The sequence below is a fragment of the Rhinolophus hipposideros genome (genome assembly GCF_964194185.1).
Source record: "Rhinolophus hipposideros genome assembly, chromosome: 9".
Lineage (NCBI taxonomy): Eukaryota > Metazoa > Chordata > Mammalia > Chiroptera > Rhinolophidae > Rhinolophus > Rhinolophus hipposideros.
The window spans coordinates 32,448,161-32,467,967 of record NC_138055.1 but is presented as its reverse complement, the minus strand read 5'-3'; the positions used below and the strand labels follow the sequence as shown (position 1 = coordinate 32,467,967).

At 36.4% G+C, this 19,807-nt stretch overlaps 1 protein-coding gene across 11 annotated transcripts in view; it reads right to left on the bottom strand.

The window, feature by feature from the left end:
• Nucleotides 1-8,408: 8,408 nt before the first annotated feature.
• PLEKHA5 (pleckstrin homology domain containing A5) overlaps nt 8,409-19,807 on the bottom strand; it is a 208,649-nt gene continuing 197,250 nt past the window's right edge. For 7 of the 11 annotated variants that reach the window (XM_081060761.1, XM_081060767.1, XM_081060769.1 and 4 more), the window contains 6 exons: nt 17,464-17,673; nt 16,358-16,498; nt 15,814-15,938; nt 13,002-13,147; nt 11,580-11,685; nt 8,409-9,289 (listed from right to left, as the gene is read on the bottom strand). In XM_081060761.1, the coding sequence (XP_080916887.1) occupies nt 11,591-11,685; nt 13,002-13,147; nt 15,814-15,938; nt 16,358-16,498; nt 17,464-17,673 (717 nt within the window). In that variant the 3' untranslated portion in view covers nt 8,409-9,289; nt 11,580-11,590. Of the gene's footprint in view, nt 9,290-11,579; nt 11,686-13,001; nt 13,148-15,813; nt 15,939-16,357; nt 16,499-17,463; nt 17,674-19,807 lie in introns of those variants that run through there. The other 4 variants (XR_013994064.1, XR_013994065.1, XR_013994066.1 and 1 more) reach the window with 2 other exon arrangements.

The following is a 19,807-nucleotide window of genomic DNA, read 5'->3' as shown; positions in this document are numbered from 1 at the left end:
TAGTCACTTACTGATTGGTTAAAGCTGGGTGGCTTTCTTTGTATGGCGTAAAGGAGAACTCTAGCACTGGGGTAGGTGACTTGTGCTGAGCAGGCAAATGCTGATGGGTTGATCTAGGCCTTCCTTTTCTGGGAGAGCTCAGCATAGAAACTTAAAGTTAAGTTTTGGTTTGCTGACTTGGGGCTTCTTAGCATGAGTGACTCCAGCCTGGGCCTACTTTAGCTATTTTTACAATATATATTCCAGAATTTAATTTTGGACCATGGTGGGGTGGCTGGGACTGAATACATCCTCTCTATGTAGACAATTAGAAAACTGGACAAAATGCTGAAACCTGTTTTCAGACACTGGACAACAAGGAGTCCAGGACTGTGTGTGACCCTTGAGAGGTGAAAAACAAATGAGGCTAGCCCTACCTTTTTTTTTTTTCCTGGACAGTGAGTGGTGCAGAAAGGGTATGCCAAGCAGAGATAGCACTCAATTCAAAAGAAGCAGAAAAAGGAAAAAAGGACTAAAGAACAGATGGGACAATAGAAAACAAATAGCAAGATGGCAGATTTAAACTGAACTGTACTGGTAATTACATTAAATGCTGAGAGTCAAAACACACAAATTAAGAGACAGAGATTGTCAGATTGAATAAAAGAGCAAGGCCCAACTGGTGTGCACTTTAAAGATTCATATAGGGTAAAAGTAAAAGGGTAAAAAATATACCAGGCAAACCCTAATCATAAAAAAAGCTGCAGGGGCGGCTGGATGGCTCAGTTGGTTAGAGCACGAGCTCTGAACCGGGTTGCCAGCTCGATTTCCATATGGGCCAGTGAGCTGCACCCTCCACAACTAGATTGAAAACAACCACTTGACTTGGAGCTGATGGGTCCTGGAAAAACATACTGTTCCCCAATAAAAAAAAAAAAAACCACATAAATAATAAAAAGTAATGCGGATAGCTTAGGAAACAGGGATAGTCAGACACATTCTAAAATTTGATTTTAAACACTATATTCTTTGTGTTTTACTATTTGTGAAGCTGCTAAGTGAACCCTATCCTTGAGTGCTTGTCATGCAGGGTGTGATATGGGGTCTCAGCTCCTGCTCCCCACATAAGAATGCAGGTCATGGTGAGGCCAAACAGGAACACCCATGGAGCCATAGATAGGGGAGTCATACCACTATAGTCTTGCTGGCGGCTGGGTTAGAGACACAGGAAGCAGGAGCCACACGATCTGCAACCTGCCATCCTCTTTTCTACCAGCCAACCAACCCCACTTGCTAACTGCAATCCACGCTTGCCAGCTCAGCCACCATCTTCTTGCTAGCCCCCATTTTTTGCTAGCATAGCCACGGCTGTTTTATTAGTGGCCAGTGGCTCACTTCTTACAGCTGATGGCCAACTAGCCACAGCTGATGGCCATTTACCACCTGAGCCAGCACCTTTCTATGTGAGGTCGAGAGCCTGGAAACTGCTTTCTGGGGTTCTGTCCCCACAGTGCTCTTGACCTTCATTATTTATTCTCTTAGCCTCAACCTGATCTACCTTCCGATCCTTGCTCTTTTCTGCTCCCAGTCCTCAGGTTTACTTCCTTATCGTTTCCAGATTTTCACCTTCTTTACTTCCTTTTTCTTCTGTATTTCTTTTACTTTTATAAAAGAAGGTAAAGGGACTGTAGCTCATATATTCTTTACACAAAGTGGATGTGCTGATTTTCCTAGGGTTCATCCACAGGAATCTTACGAGAATCGATTACTGTCATTTTGAAAGCAATAACAGACCTCCTTTTGAGTTTTCCAGAACATTTTGTTCCTGTTGGTATTACAGAAAAAGCCTAGTGCCTCTTCAAACCTGAGGATTTTTGGACAAGATAGATTTGTGCCATTATTTTTTAAAATAGGACGAGTTTTGATTTAAAAAATGTAACTCTGCACATTGTTTATTACAATGTCTTAAGTTACTTATGAACTATTCCATCAGCAGCCAAACAAAGGAAATCGCTTGAAACTCCAAGGAGAGTCTATGTTTTATGTTGCTGTTCCTGAGATTTCCTTGGAGATGACACATTTACAGTATCAAATTCTACCAGTCCAATTCACAAGTAACTTTTTACTTAGTATACTCACCCATGACGTCTTTTTGGCATGCTTATCAGTCTTGCTTCAGAATCAGGTTCTTCATGATTGTGAGCTGAGCCTATTCCTGAAACAACTATCATTTGGCTTCCCTGACTGAGCTTTTGGTCAGACAATTGAGGGTATGCTGGAGTTTGTCCTCTTAGAAAGACAAGTGAAATATAACAGACTGCAAATAACTGTATTTTCCAAAATGATTTGTTTATGGTTTTCTCCTTATACTTGGCTTTGAATCAATTTCAAAAATTTTATGGCCAAGATATGAAGGTCACCGGGGAGGGGGGCAGGAGGCCTCATCAAGCTGATTTTAACTGACTAATTTATCTCGTTTCAGGTCTACTGAGAACTTAAAAAAGAACACTTAAAAATATTTTTTTTCTTTTTTATTCCAAAACTAAGACATGAATGCTTGAGAAAAAGATTCAGAGACTGTAGAAATCTTTAAAGATCCAGGACACTATCATGCATATCAGGTTTTTCTGTGAATGTATCATATACACATGTATTTTTAGGAAAATGGGATCCTGTGAAACATATTACTCAATAATCTACCAATAATCTAAACAAAATTAACCATACCACAGTGGCTGCATACAATGGATATTCTCGAATTCATTTAATCAAATCCCTACAAGTGGACATGTAGGTGGTGGGCTATTTTTTGCCCTTTGGCTCACTCAACAGCCTCTTCAACTCCCTTCTCACTGCCCTCCTCTATTCTAAAGGCTGGACAGATAAACACTTGCTTTCCCAGACACCCTTACAGGTCAGGTGGACATGTCATTTGGTTCTGGTCAATGAGACAGAAACGGTAGCAGCTGATAATGCCTCCTGGGCTTCCTGCCCTCCACAGGTGGCACTGCCTGAGGTGCGGCAGCACTGCTGACGGTCCACCAGGAGAGACAGAGCATCCTGTCTTCAGCCAGCCATAGCTTCCACTGCTGGGACTTCCTACAGTGTGAGATGAAACGACCCCTCACTTAAACCACTAACAAAACAAACTACAAAAGACTCACTACATTATTTAAGATAAACTCTTTAAGTAGAATTGCCTGTCAAAGAGCATCAGTTCTTCAAACTTTTGAAACGTTTTATCAGTTGACAGTCCTACCAACCTCAGATGAATATAATATGAATATACCCTTCTCTATACCCTGCTAACTCTGGACATTATCATTTTGTTTATTAAAACAACATTAGTGCAGTATAATTGACATACGAAGAACCACATGCATTTAACATGCACAATTTAATGAGTTTGGACATACGCAAACACCCATGAGACCGTCAACCACAATCAAGATAATAGACATCCAACAATTCCCAGAATGTCCTTTTGTCCCTTTGTGGGTTGTTTTTGGGTGTGTGTGTGTCTGTGTGTGGTAAGAACATGAGATCTACACTCTTTTTTCCAGCTTTACAGAGATATAATTGAGATAAACACTGCTTATCTCTTCACAAATTTTGAAATTTTCAATGCAAGAATACCATATCGCATTACCACTCTTTTTGTACCATTTCCAAACTGATGTTAAGGTTTAAAAAAGATATTTTATTGTTTTAATTTGTATACCACAGATAAGCATCTGTTTGTGTGTTTATTAAATGCTTGTGTTACTTTGTAAATTTCAAGTTAGACCATTGACCTTACTGGAAGCAGTTGCTTCCCTCATCTTTGCTTGTGGACAGTTTTGGGGATATGGCTAGGGGCCAATTTGTTTGAAATGCTAGCGGCTCCATTACTTCTCTGTCGCTTTCCAGTAGGATATGACAGGAATGAGCTTCATCTCTGGCCCACTCTTTGGCAGTTTCCAGATGTCTCCACCACCCCAACACACTTGGCAAGGACCTAGGTGAGATATGTTATTTAAAAAAAGAGAGCTAGGGGATTGTGGACCATCTGCTACTTAGGGCATACATACCTTGAACAAGTTTCCCGACAGTTTTAGTTGTTACTTCAAATACAAACGAATGAGCCGTTCATGTTCTTGTACTGGGTAGAACCAGACAGCTAACAGGCAGAGAACAGCAATTTCTTATACTACAAATGTCTCTGTATCAATCACATATTTCAAATAATATAATTTGAATAGATAAATGACATGGATTTTTTTCATGGGTGCTACTCCACTGTGACGTGGAATAATGTCTTTATTTACCCACGTTTAATTGATGTTTTTGTAATTACCCGAACTAAAGAGAATCAGGTAGATTGGTCATGAAGGCTAGATTTAAAATCCAAATACACCTGGGGACCAACGCAGCACCAGAAGTGTGCGTGGAAGCTGATGCAGACATAGAGCCTCAGCCTTTCCTGACCTTTGCATGTCTGGACGCTGCCTTTGAAGCATTTTCCAGGAATGATTCACAGCCCGCAGGGCCCGAGAGGGACCTACATGCTCTGGATGACACTCAGACACTGGGGCTTTCAATTCAAGGAGCAGTTGCCATGACTTGCAAGTGAAAACAGGAAGCAGCATTTTCCTTTGGAAGATGGGCTGCTATCTTCTTTGTCCCTCTGTATCTCGTATTTTTTGGCTGTGCCCTGTCACAGGAGGCTGACCTATATGGATTATTAAGGGGAGGTTCTTAGGATTCTCACATGCTTAACAACTGTTGACTCCAAAGAGCTTGTTTTGTGGGTTATGTCTATTGCTATTTACTGTAGTAGAAATTAAATCTGAGAAACAAAGTATTTACTCATTCATCTATTACAACAGTAATAAACACGTTAAACTTAGTAACATATGTTTTAATAAAAAAATTGTTTTCCATTTTTGTTAATCTTTTTAATTTCTGAATTAGCATTTCACATCTGCTTCTGCATTCAATCTGTTGAAACATCACAGGTCAGGTAACTTTTGGGCAACTCCATTATTCACTACAGAGAGAATGAAAGTGGAAAAGGCAAATAACATCTGTGTTATGAAAACAATTTTGACTTCAAGGATCGCCTGAAAAGGCGTTGGAAACCCCCAAGAGTTCTGGGCCCCACTCAATACAACCCCTGAGACCTCTGAATCCTGCTGGGTTCAGCCAATGGGAGCCTCGGAAAGAAACTGGAGTGATAAAAGACAGGGCCGTCAGAATATGGCTCAATCCCTGTAGGGCTAGCTTTGTCTCTTGAAACCAAGAGTAAGGGCTTCTCACAAGTATAGATTCCAGTTCCTTCTCTCCTTATTCCTATGGACCTCAGGGCGAAATATCTTTTGAGTTGTTACAGTATCTTAATTTTTCTATACTCTGTGCACACCTTTGTAAATAAAAACTCCCAAATTTACCCTAATTTTATATCATTACATAAATGAAACAAAACTTCAAGAGACAACACAGAGCCTTATTATATGCCAGTTGTTCTCAAAGTGTGGTCCCTGGAGCATTAGTATTACCTGGGAATTCATTAGAATTCAAAATTTTGGACCATACTCCAGATTGAATCAGAAATGCCAGGATGGGGCCCAACAATCTGTTTAAACAAGCCTCTCATGTGATTTCGATGCATGCTAAATTGTGGTCCAGTGTGAAAACAAACATTGCTCAAACAAGGTAATTAATGATAGTGCCCTCGTAAATTTAGAAAATGTCGTTAAAGTTAGCCCTTAGTTAGTAACAGCTAATGGGAATAAGCATTTATATGGTGCCAGGCACTGTTCAAAACACTGGACATATTAACTCATTTACAACAACCTTAAAGTGTAATAATAACTATTAGTGCACCAATTTTTGATATGCAGAAAAAAATTACACAGAGAAGTACCTTGGTCTAAAGACATATAGCTAGTAAGTGGCAGAGCTAGCTTCGAACCCAGGCAATCTAGAGCCAGAGTCTATGCTCCCAACTACTGTACAATAAGGCCCCAGAGCAATAACAAGGGTCTGGAAGGAACTCAGTTTCCACGGCTACAGAGTTGGTGGAGGGTCCCTTCCGCCATTCTGCGCAGCTATGATTGCCTTCATTGTTTCCCCGCACTGGGAGAAGTGAGGATGAGCCCTTTCTAGGAAAGAGCTGGAATCCTCTACTTGAGTCCTCACTCAAGTAGACTAGACAGGCTTTTCTGAACCTGGTTAATTATTTAGAGAATGAAAGGGATTTGCCAGTAGCTTGTGAGGGCCATAGTTCGGGGGTTCTATCCTATACTTAAATGTGTTGTTCCAGGCTTGTATTAGATGAAACAGTTCTGCTGTGTTCCCTCCATGCCTCTGACCCAGTCTTCACCTTCACCTTGACTTTCCATATGAACTCCTCTCTAAAATAAGATTACCCCCAAGCTTCCTGAGATCAAGGCATCCCTTTCACATTAGCTCCTTTCTCCTTTAAATATGAAAAACTTACTTCTCTGAATTTTGCTTTTCAGACCTCAGGGTGGTATAAAAGTGAATGACTACAATGACTGAGTAACAAGATTTCATAGAAATGGCTAGAATTAGAAATAATTAAACTTAATATATTATTTGTTGTGATCAAGTATGGTGGAAGAAATAAAATGGAAATATAACTTCAAAAAGAAAAAGGGAGGATGTAAAATTTAAAAAGCTTGTTTGCATCTTTTAAAAATGAATGACGGAAGTATCAAAGCACTATTTAGAGTCTGTTGGGTAAGTTAAAAAACTGTTGTTAACAGTTTTATTTTAAAAAGTCAATATTTACAGTATGCTAAAAATTGCATCCTTTTCAGTTTAACTTATGAAAAATTGTAGATATCAAATTGAAAATATGCAAAGGGGTACATAATGTTTAAAAATATTTTTGTGGGTATGCAAGCAAAAACATTTGCAGATCACTTGTTTATGGTTATCTGTTTAATTTCTGACCACCGTAAGAATTTGTCAACTTTCTATAAATTGGGGGCAAGTTAGCTGTGGGGATTTCGATATGATGACCAAGTAACCAACCCAACAGGGCATGCACTAAACTTTGGTGCTTGTTCCCATGCCTGAGAGATGGCCCCTGTGGTGATTTCCCCATTCAGAGTAACTGTCCTCCTTCCCATCAGTCTCCCTAACTCCTGGGTTCCGCTGAGCACCTCTCCCAAAAGACAGGGGAAGTTGGGTAGGTGAGCTTTATGTGAAAAAGTATTGATCTAGCTCAAAATTTTATGAACTAGTAGTCCCTTATACTATATTCTGTAACAAGTCCCTGTGCTGACGTACTGTTTGTAAACATGATTTTCATCTGGCTTTCTGAAATGTTGACAAGAGTTACAACTCCTTTATACTGATTTCTCCGAGCTCCACAGGCTTTCTAGTATCCTCATAAGTGACATTTTCCCTTCTTGAAACAGTTAAAAAAAAAGTGCTTAATAAAACCAAAGCAAAACACACACCACACATACAAAAAACATAAAGAAAACCCCACAAAACCACCCCAAAACAGTAACTGTCCCTTCAACTATAAAAATCTGTAAAAATGACTTCATCGTAACTAAAGGGAAATAATCTGCTGATTATTTCCTTTAAAAAGACTTTTGTGTGACATCTTTAGATAAAGGTAATATGTGTAAACATATTTATGTAGATACAGAGAGTTAAACACTCTCCTTTCATTTTAACCTCTCTGTTCATTCACCTCCTACAATATAGACCATATCTATTTGCATTTCTTTTTGTGTATTTCTTTATGGAGAAGACAAATTTTTATACATCTGCATTTTGAATTAAATCTAAATCCTCTTTAATATAGCATGAAGAAAAGGAATACTGACCAGTGCCAATTTTGTTTCAGCCATTTTATATAGGAATCCAAAAGAATCGAATTTCCCTGTACTCTGGGAACAATATATAGCATGAACAAAAGGTTATAGAGGGAAGAAAACGTAATTGATTCTGAAGAGCGTGAACATCTGCAAAGAATGAATTGTAAGAGAAAATGATCTCTGAGGGTCCTACTTATGATGAAACGGTTTCTAGTTACTCGTGTCAGAGAAACAACCTTCTGCCCTACACACGCCTCTCAAAGTCGAATCTATTGAGCAGAGGGAGACTGCAGATGCTAGTTTCCACAACAGGGAAACAAACAGAAACAGGTGTAAAAGACTTCACAAAACTAAATTTACCCAGTGGTGTTGAGCTTATGGCCTCAGAGGAAAAGTCAGAAAAATGATATTCTGGTCCAAATTCTGTCATTAAAAGAAATGTGACTGTGGCTAAATCAATTTATCTCTCTGGGCCTCAACCTTGACATGGGAGGGTTGGACTAGATGACAGAAAAGATTCTAGAAGTCTCTTGAGCCTCAGACTTTCCATTTTAGATGGAAAGAGCAAAAATTCTAACACAAGTGATTTAAGAACATCAACATTTATTTAACATGATAAAAAAGAAATGAGATATGAACATTTGCATTTAAACAATAGTAAGTCGCCTTTAATACTTACATTACATGTGCTCATTGTATAATATATACACAATGAACATAATTACATTTGTACACAAACTAAGTACTGGATTTGAAAACCTGCTTATTGCTATACACATCTATTCCAATGAAGTATAAGCCCAGTACTTCAAAATACCTACATTTTAAATTGTTTTTCAAGAAAAAGTAAGCGGTAACATTTGTGTTTAAGCTGACAAGAGTGTGGCAGTAACTGCTGACATTGCAATTTGACTGAAAAATAATTATAGCAGAAAACAGGACATACTTCACTTAGCAATAATAAAATGGCACATTTTAAATATATATATATATAAAATTTTTACAAATCAAGTATGAAACAAAGCACTGCAGTAGCCAAAATGGGAATGACAACAACAAAAAAAAAAAAAAAAGGGGAAAAGAAGCTTCATTGGAAATAAAACCGATGTATTGAGAAAAGCAAAAAGCAATATAATTCCACGTAGGCTTTAGAAACATCAAAATCTGGGAATCAGCAACTATGTAAGCTCTCGCTGAAGACTGCACAGTAAAAAGCACCTTTACTTATGCTCTGAAATCATAGCAGCAAGCTGGTGTCCGAAGAATAACCTTGAGATTATGGAGTGTACATATGGGCCATTAAAGCTGTTTTGGAATAAACATTTTCCAGAAGTGATAAAATGATGCTCTGTGACCGAAAGCATCAGAACTATGAATTTCATAGATTTAAAATATACTGTACAATATCTTCTCACATTGCTGGAGGTCATGTCTCTAGGTGTGAATGGTTTCACCAGAAGTCAGCATAGCTGAAAAATAAAGAGGGAAATTTACTTTGACACCTGCGATTTAATGAATGACCATTTCCTAAAGTAACTAAGGGTGACATTCTATAACAATAGAATGACAAGCATGGCCATGAAAATCCTAAAACATTAATACAATTAAAGGACATTTTCTTTTCATTTTTGTAAGCGTAATTCACAAAGCAAAGAAACATAATTCAATTAAATATCAATTCTGAATTAAAAAATGTACCCAAATTTGTGGCTGAATCTAAAAAAATCAACAAAACGAGCAAAGATTTGCATAATGTCACTAAAACATGTAATAATATATTGAGCAGCCTACATAGCAGTGTCATTTGTAAAACTTTCCTAAGTTCTACCAAAACTACTAGTACAGAAAAATGACATATGTACAATTGGAAGATGTAAAATAATATGAGTTTGTCACTAGTTGCTTGTGGGGGCTACATGCTGTAAGATTGGAAAATATCTGGTAATAACTGTACCTCATTCCAGTATTCCACTGGCTCTTGGAATAAAAGTAAAACAGAACAAAATTCAATAATAACATCTTAAAGAACCTGGAAATGTACTTGAGTTTTCACTGAACATTCTTTATTATCAGAATAGTCAATGTAGAATGAATTGCGAACCTGTTCGTTGAACCAAAAGATAAGGAGTAGCTTTTAATGTACATTTCTCCACTAAGACAGACAGAGGCCACTGATCAACTCTTTGCACAAGAGGAATCAAATGAGCATAATGTTTATATCTGGTGTTATTCTGTCACTAGTAGCAACTGTCACTTCTGAACATATTAAGTTAAAAGTCTAAATACATTGAGTGACAGAGGCAAGACAGGTAAGACTATAACAAATAGGTTGTTTGTAACTCCAGAAAGGATGTCAGTCCTGCATCAATACCAACTGACAGCAAACAAAAGCTTCTTCTAAGATCCAAGTAGACAGAATCTCAAATAAAAGTTACAAATACGACAAGATAGTGAAACATAAATCCTTCTGGCTTTAGGGAAGGACACAGATTATAGCTGCTATAAAAAGGTGTGGATGGGGGGCCAGCCCAGTGGCTCAGGTGGTTGGAGCATCATGCTCCTAATGCGGAGGTCGCCGGTTCGATTCCCACATGGGCCAGTGAGCTGCACCCTAGACTGGCAATCGACTGCCTCAGCCGGAGGGAGCGCAAGGCTCGTAATGCCAGCATAGGTCAGGGAGTTGTGTCCTACACAACTAGACTAAGAAACAACGGCTAGAAACGGAGTGGGGGTGGGGGAGGCGGAAGGAAGAAAGGGGGGAATAAAAAAGGTGTAAAAAAAAAAGGAAGTGGATTATAGAAAATAAACAATACCGGATAAACGTAGTCAAGTTAGTACTTGTATTCATTTATTCTGAGAATCTAAAAATCAAAGACTATATGAGTAACAATGATCACAATGTCTCCAGGTGCTTTTGCTGCTTATAATTGTGTAACAGAAATTGGGGGTAATTTTATGGGACAAAACATTACTAGATCTGGTAGATACTGAGAGAAAAAAATGCAGAAAAAGGCTTAAAATGCTCACTCCATACCTCACAGCTTTTCTGAAGTTAAAAAAAATATGTATCTATATGTATAAAAGTGCAGGTAGGATTCAGCAATTGTTTAAGTTTAAAAGTAAGACTTTAGGAAATTATTCTCAGTTCTGAAACTATGGTCTAAGGAACATTATTCAAGAAAGGCTTTCTCCTTGTCCCTGTCCCCACTCGTGGTTTCTTCAGTAGCTATCTCACTGACTTAACAAAAAAATCATTTAGACATATTTTCTGATAGATATTAAAGATTTTACCATTCCATCCAATTGGCTATACTATAAACATTTCTTTGTCCTTTAAAATAATTAAACTCCCAATGCGGTAGATATGTCACACTAACTCTAAAACACATTACTCTCAATCAACATGTAATGACTTAAACAGAATTCCCAGATCTGAATACAGAAAGGAACATTAAGTTGGGAGACCAGCTGCAAAACACTGTGAGGCTTGTCTCGGCATAGGCCGCATGCTCCAAGTTTTGCTGTTTTTACAGATGATGAAATAAGAGACAGAGAAATGCTGTCACACAACAAATCATTGGAAGGACCTATGTTGGAAATGTGAGTTACTACCCATGGTTCAAATACACGGCCTACTTGCTCTGCCAACTATCCCTAACCTACAGTCCAGAATTAATCTCAGTTTTTATTCACTAAACCAACAAATGAATAAAATTCCAGTCAGAAACTGTAAGGGTAAAGCAAAGGGAAACAACGTACTTTTCTGGAGACTACACACACATGAAATGTGATCCTTCAGTGAGCTGAGGCTGAGTGGACGGGACCGGTGACGTTGAGCACTCAGGAGACGAGGACACACTTTTCACTAAAACACACCAAGAACATGGGGGAAGATAAATATCTTTAAGATACATTTGAGGAAAGAAATCTGATGCCGTGATGACACACAATAAAAGTATATTTCGAGAACATATTCTGGGTTCTGTTCTTTACTAATCTGGGAACTGATTATTCAGTATGAAATGCCATTTGAAGACTTTTCGAATAGTCTACTTCCTTGTATACCTTAAACTCATACAATGTTAGTTAGATGTCAATCATATCCCAATAAAATTGGAATTTTTTTTTTTTTTTTGCTTTGATGTCAATTTTCATGTGTCTATCAGTGAATTACTCTTGTTGGGTCTCACTATTAAAAGCCTTTCTAGTTCCATGCAGCTAAATATTATAGATGGTTTAAATGTTGTAGTTTTAATATACCCACACACCACTTTGACCTAGACCTGCCACAACAATAACTGAAAGTGGTCAGTGACAATTAAAAAAAAAGTGAGAATTCCAGTGCACACATCCTTCTTATAAGTGATAGAGATGAAGGCAAAGACAGTGCTTAATACTGGTTACAAGGGAACATGATGATATAAATTTGCGTATTATATGTATATAAAATACAGACAATGCTCTACCTAAGTAGAAGAATCCTAAAGAACTCAACTTCACTGTATTTACCCTTCTGCAAAATGATTGGTGGTGGTGGAGAGGGAGGATTACTAGGAATGATTTTTGAGAATCAAAGCTGATCATGTGCACTGGTAGGTAGTACGATCTCCTATCTCCACCTCTAAGCAAAATCGTAAAGAAAGAACAAAAGATATGTGAAGAGTCTAAAAAATATGAAAGAATAGCACAGAAAATTTTAATTTTTAACATACTTTGGACCACGGCCTTCCATGAAAGAAAACTCCGGATGTGGATTATTACTATAGGAGGGGCTAGAGAAAACAAACCCATCCTATCAGTTTAGATATTCAGTCTTCCATAGTTTCCAATGTGATAGGTTTGTGAACACTCTTGAGAAACCAGCCTCAGAGAAAACAGGTAAATTTTGCAACTAATGAAGGCTATTTTTATTAGAAAAAAAGTTATGGTATGTGTTAAAATCAAAAACAAAAACAAAAAAAAATGAACAAACTGATCCCCAGCCAGGACAGCCTCTGTGTGTATCTGTCTGGTTAGGCAAGGGTCACCCTTTCCTCCTTTGTCCAGGTGTATCCTTCCTGAAGGTGGGAAGGCAAAGGTTGATTAATCTGTACTCAAAGTACTTAAGTGGCTCTCTTGCTAGAATCACCAGAGGTTCAGAGGAAGCACCAGTGAGAAAATCATGACATGTGTAATAGCTACCTGCCATTGTTTGGTTTCCTTTAGAAGCCTCAGGAATTAGTTCATAAGAAACAACACTTTCTTCTTGCTCGTGAATATTGTCCTTTGTATTTTCTTCAGGGTGGCCTTCTGATTTATGATTTGTGATCTGTTTCTCTTCTTGAGGGCTAATAAAAATATGATATTTCAAAATTTATTATAGAATGCTATTTTTCCCCCAATTTATTGTTATAAAGTATTTTAACCCCATAGAAAAGATGGCCATCATCTATATTTAACAACTGCTAACATTTTGCTTGCAATCAGTCTCTTTTCTTTTCCTCCTTTCTCATAGAAACCGCAAACATTAAAAAAAAATTAGAGCGAATACGAAACCTTTACCCCGAGTTTCAATGATTATCTACATTTTGCCAATCTTGTTTCATCTAAAATCCCTAAATCATTTTTAAAGCTCATTCCAGACATATCATTCAATCTGTAAATATTTCACTTTGTATTTATAATACCTTAATATTACCAAATATCCAATTAGGGCTCAAATTTACTTTATTGCCTTATAATTTTTTTGGCATTATTTATTATTAGGTTCAGGTGTACAAAACAAGATAATAATTAGACATATACACCCCTCACAAAGTGATAACCCCACTAAGTCTACTACCCCTCTGACACTGTACATAGTTATTACGACACCATTAACCATATTCCGTGCTGTACCTTACAGCCCGTGATTATACATATATTTTAATTACAGTTGACATTCAATATTATTTTACATAATTTTCAGGTGTACAGCATAGTGGTTAGTCATTTACAGTATTTATGAACTGATCCTCTCGATAAGTCTAGTACCCATCTGACACCATACATTTTTACATTATTGACTGTATTTCCCATAATATAATTTTAGTAATCTGTTTGAATCAGGAGCCAAACAAAGTCTATACAGTGTGATTTGCCTGACGAATCTCTTAAACTCTACTTTAATCTAAAATAACCCACCCCACACACCCTTTTCGGTCGTTGCCATTTATTTGTGAAAAAACCTGGTTTATCTGTCTTATACAATTTACCACATTCTGAATTTTTATTATTGTATCCCTCATATTTTTTATAAACCAATATAATTTTGAAGCCTGATCAGATTTAAGTTTTGGGGGAAAGAAGGTGGGTGTTGTGTACTATTGTATTACCAGGTCGTCACTTTTCGTGATGGTAAAAATGATCCATGATTTCAGTGCTTATCAGCTTGATCCATTTATTACAAAGTTCCCTGTCAGAGTTTTTCATCTAATAGCTTTAGCAGCCACTGAGAAATTTTATTCAAATCCATTATTTCTTTAGGGTTAGCAAAGCAGTGATATTCTGTCTCTCATGCCTTACTGAATGAAATTCTTCTTAACAGAAAAATATTTCCACATTAACTTTTTGGCTGTAGTTTGTTTGGGAAAGGCAAAATAAATTTAGAGTCTCTTTAAGTTTTAGAATAATAATGATTCGATTCTTAAGCATCCCCAAAAGAGGCCAATAAATTATTTTTTGTTGTTAAATCATCATGAACATATAGATTTTTAATATACTGGATGTGTTTCAATCTATGCCTATTAACAAAAATTCTGCAGAGGTTTTTTTCTTATAAGCTATTGCCAAATATTTTTCAAATTCAATCTTGCCATTCATTGGAGACAAAGGCATTCCTAACAACAGTAAATCACATCATTTCTCTTTTCCAGCACAGATTATCTTTTAATGGAGGGTGAAATTGAGGATATGCACTTAAGAAGGCTAGTTAACAAATACAGCTAAAAAATAAACAGCAAATCACTGTAATTTCTGGAATGATTATTGATGAGACAAGAGTTAACAGGAGCTGGCTTGTGAGCTTGCAGGATGGGACAGGCAGAGTTAACAGAAGCGAGCTTGTGAGTTAGCAGGAATGAGCTTAAAGATTAACCACTTGGCTCTGAATCCCCTGGCTAGCACTGCACCTGCAAGCTGACAAGCACCTTACATCCATCATAAGTAGGAATAGAACAGTTCCCAATCACAAAGGCGACGCCCTGTAAACTAACAAACACCCATCATAAATGGGAAGAGAACAGATCCTACTCGCAACAGCAACCCCCTGCAAGCTGACATCTATCATAGATGGGAACAGGAGAGTTTCCAGGAGAAGACAATTCTAATGGCAGCTCCGCTGCAAACTGACAAGAACCCTACATGCTGCTTAAATATAAAACTTCAGCTAAACAGAAACCTGCCGCAGCTATCCTTACTGGGCTCTGCCCTGGCAAAACTCCCTTTGCCAGTTTCAAACAGAACTCTCTCTCTTTCTACCTGACTTTCAATAAAGCTTTCTTGCTCTCCCATTTTGTAGAGTCTCATGAATTCTTTTCACATTCTGTGAATGACCAGGGATTAAATCTACACCAAGACACTTATCAGACAACTTAGACTTCTGATCAATGTCTACCAGTATGTAGGCAATGCTGAGGTGCTTACTTTGCTACAGCTCATGTACCGTTGCCATTTTTTTAAAAAAAGGTACTTACTGAATACTTCTTAGGTACTCAGTACAATGTTAATGCTATACATGTATTTTCTTACTTAATCCTTAAAATTCACTTGTGAGATAGATATTATTTATCCCCATTTTCACAAGTGAGGAACCTACAGCTTAAGAAGGTTATGTAACTTGCTCAAGATATTATAGCTCCTAAGTTCTATGCTGGGACTGAAATCTAAGACTTTGACTCTGCAGTTCACCATTTTTAAGCAGTTACACAAATCTGTGAATGATTCTCGTTTGTTTGTATTCCCTAATTATTATTACCTGTATGAAACATCCTCAGGCATTTTTTCTTTGTTTTTTTCTTCATCCATCACTTCCTTAGAATTTACTCCATTTGGCTCAGGTTTGATATGTGTTTCATAAAAAACATTTTCAGTTTTTTTAAACTATAAAGAAGGAAAAGTTTTTTTTAAAGCATTTGTACCACATTAAATATTTATTAGTAAATCTAAAATGATCCCAATAAAAGTTTATTTAAAAAATCATACCCTGTCAAATATTTACTTAAATATAAATTTAGATTCAAGTATAGTAAAAATATCAACATTTTTTACTATTGGATAAAAAGTTATTTGCCCAAAGGAATGAAGCTATAAGCTAGTAGTTTTGGGATATAAGATTCTTTAATTGTGTTAACAGTAATTTATTCCAGCCCTGATTGATCATATTTTCAATTAATAAGATTATTCAAAACTGATCATTTCACTTAGATCTATGGCCTCTGCGACAGAATGAAATATTACTTCATGTATAAATCTTCAAAGATCTATCCCTTTGGAATATCTGCTCTAAGTAATCTCTCTACCTCTGTGCTGAAATCCGTATTTTGAGGTTCAGCTTCTACTGGTCGAACAATTTCTGCTGCAGGACTTTCATGGTTTGGCTTTACATCATTTTCTCTACTGACAGTGTCCAGTTCCTTAATGTTATCATCCTTCCTTCGAGTCTGTCCAAAAGATATATTGTATTCTTAGATTCATACCGGTACCAGGCAGCTATTTAGATAGCACCTATTAATTGTGAAAAAAGCTGGATCTTCACTCATAAGGTTTCCTTATGAAAACCAAGAGGAAATGTATATATTTAATATATATCAATATATTCATATACATTAATTATTGATATATTAATATATAGCATATCAACATATGGCAGTAGCCTACACACTTTTTAAACTTTCCTTTTAAATTTCTCCTTTTGTAATTTGTAGAATGTGCAGTTAGTCAACTGTTAATGAGTTACTCTCCATTAACAATGCCTGCTCTTGGTTAAACGAACAGGAATTTCTATGAAGATAGGGAAGCACTTTCAGTTGATCCATGTCTACTTACAGGGACAGACCAGACTGAAGCTACTAAAAAGGTTTACTAGTTGGCTCCGTATTTATGAATCAGGGTAACAAACAAACAGTTAAGAAACAGAACAGTGTCACTTTTCAAAGTTCAAATCGAGACATGAGAAATAGTAGAACTTTTATTTAGAAGCTCTCTTCCTGCTACAATTTAGGTCACATTAAATTAGGACACAGAGTAATACACATTTTATTGGGAGGGGAATTGGGGACTATCTTGGTAGGCTGCATGGCAATTTACATTTGCTGAAAGCATTTTTTTCTTCTTAGTATCTCTGTGAAGTAGACAGGGCAGGTTGAATCATTATCTGATTTATAGTGGAGCAGCGTAAGTCCACAATTGATGCAAGGGCATCCAACAAGTAATTTAGCTCTGTTTTTTTTTTTTAACCCAGGGTAATTTCCATTTTACTAAACTGTCTTAGCTTATTATTGTAAGATTAAAAACATAACTATCCATCTTGTAGTCATTTGAAAACCCATGAAAAATGTCACTATGATTCTAAGATTCAAATGATATTAGATTTTCACACAAGAATGATTAAAAGCAATTGATATACCTGGGTAATCCTGATTGGATTATCCCTTAAATTTGAAAGACTTTGTAAGGATGATTGCTCTAAAGCTCCAATGACATTTAACCCCTTTTTCTTTTCCCTTAAGCATGCTTGTTGATGTCTCCTTATTCTTTCCATTTGTTCTTCCACAGTCATCCTAGGTCGAGTACTTTCAGCCAAACAGAGCTGTTCCACTGCACTTCTTGGTCTTTCCTTTAAATTAAGAATAAACGTGTGAATACATAAATAGAGTAACTTCAGAAAAGTGTGTCAGAATAAAAAATGTTCTAAAATGCACTTCTTTTGCCTTCAGAATGAAAAGTGGAGGTTTAGAATGTGATTTAGATAACACCAGAATTATTTTATCCTTAACAGGTAATTTCTGATGCATGGTCATGATGGAAAGAAAGAAAAAATGGGGAGGCAGGAGAGAAAAAAGAGAAACTAGTGAGGTTATTTCTTGTTTTCTAAATAATACAAAGGGGTATGGCAGCTCTGGGATGATCCTACGCCATGGATGTGAAATAGGACATTGTATAAAACTCAAACTAGGACAAAATAGGGGACACAGCTTCTAAATATCATCAATTTCTTTTAATGAAAATGTGATGCTTTTAAGCCACATATTTACCGTGAAAGATTAGTGGAGAAAACATCCTTAGTTTCCAATCAATAATAAAACTGTGGAAGTACCTATTTTCTATAAAACGGACAGGTGTAATTTGAAAACGTTTACTTACATACGGCTCATTTTTATGGTTTATGGAAGAGTTTAAAAGTATCAGTCATAATAAACAACCAATTCTTACTTTTTCACTTTCTTACTAAAGATGCAACATGACATTGGTGTAAGATCCAAAATAAATACTTTGATAACTAGTCATAGCAAATTTTAGCTTATTTTATGTAATAGAACTTTTAAATATCGAACAAATTCTAGGAACTATAGAAAAGAATCCATAGATTTCTTTGCGTCCTCGGGGCTGACTTGGTGGGGCTGACTGAGACATTGGAGGAGTGGGAGATTTTCAGAGAACAGGTCATAGGTAAATATTTCTGTAACCAAGTACTGTGTCAGGCTAACGGCTAAGATTCTTTTCTTTCCACTGCAATCTGAAAAATGCAGGGCAGGAGCCATAGCTCTAGAACTATTTTCTATTGTATAGAATAAATATCTTAAAGTACTCAAGTAAAAACTAAAAGGAAAAGGAAAAATGAAAAATCTTAATGGACCTAAATGATGATTCTCATTATTTCCCATAAAAAAAAAATCCTTAAAAATAACTGATTTATGTTTATTCCTCTCTATTATGTAACTTGTTTATTAAATTGTAAGTATTTTCTTTTGGCATTGATATTACTTATAAAGGTCTTTCTTATACCAATATTATATAACTATAGTTTCCTATACTTCCAGTATTTGGTTACGTACAAATCTACTTCGAATACTCAAGATAGTTATTAACAAAAAGATAGTCGTAGAATAATATAAATCCATTAATATCTTTCTGCTTGACCTCAGAATGCATTTTTTAGTCCTTTTTTTGTTGATTTAACATTACAATTTCCAAAGAAAGCACCCTTCTTATCTGCAAAAAATGCCTAACTCTATGAACAAACAGTAGTATTCTATTGACAGAACCATGACCACTAATGTGAATACTGATAACACAGCTATTATTTTTATTCTATACTAATTACTTTTATAGGTCTTCATAATTTTTGTGCTAATTTAAAATATTATGTTTCTTTTCTTTTTTTTAATGTTTCTTATATATACATTTTTAAGACATTTTAGCATACACTTTAATATCTTTCGAGAATAACCAAAAACCTTTTTAGTTGTAGTACCTTTTATTCTTTTCTTCTAGCTTAAAATTATCCCATACCAAATAAGTAGAGAATTTATAAAGATAGAAAGTAAAAGTTCTTTTGCAGATCAAATTTCTAAGACTATTTGGTGAAAGGGAGGTAATCTTCCTGAGAATCTTCACAAGAACAAGGTTAGACTGGTTTACAGCCAGTTTGAATTAAATGGATCTCAGATGAAAGTGTGAAATACAGGATTTATTTCCCAATCCCAACTTACATTTTCTAGAGTAACCACTGGATTGACAAGCTGCACATCCATGACAGTTGAAAGGCCCTGAAGATTTAGGCTAGCTTGGAAACCCATTAACTTGGGTGACCACAGGACATGTGTACCACTCTCATCAAGGAAATTCTTAGACATGTCAAGGGATCAAATACAGGGCAGCTATCTGAGAACAGGTTCCACAAACTGTGGACTAAGCCCCATGTCAATACTGATCAAAGAAAACCTAGATTGGTTACTGAGTAGGTCTGT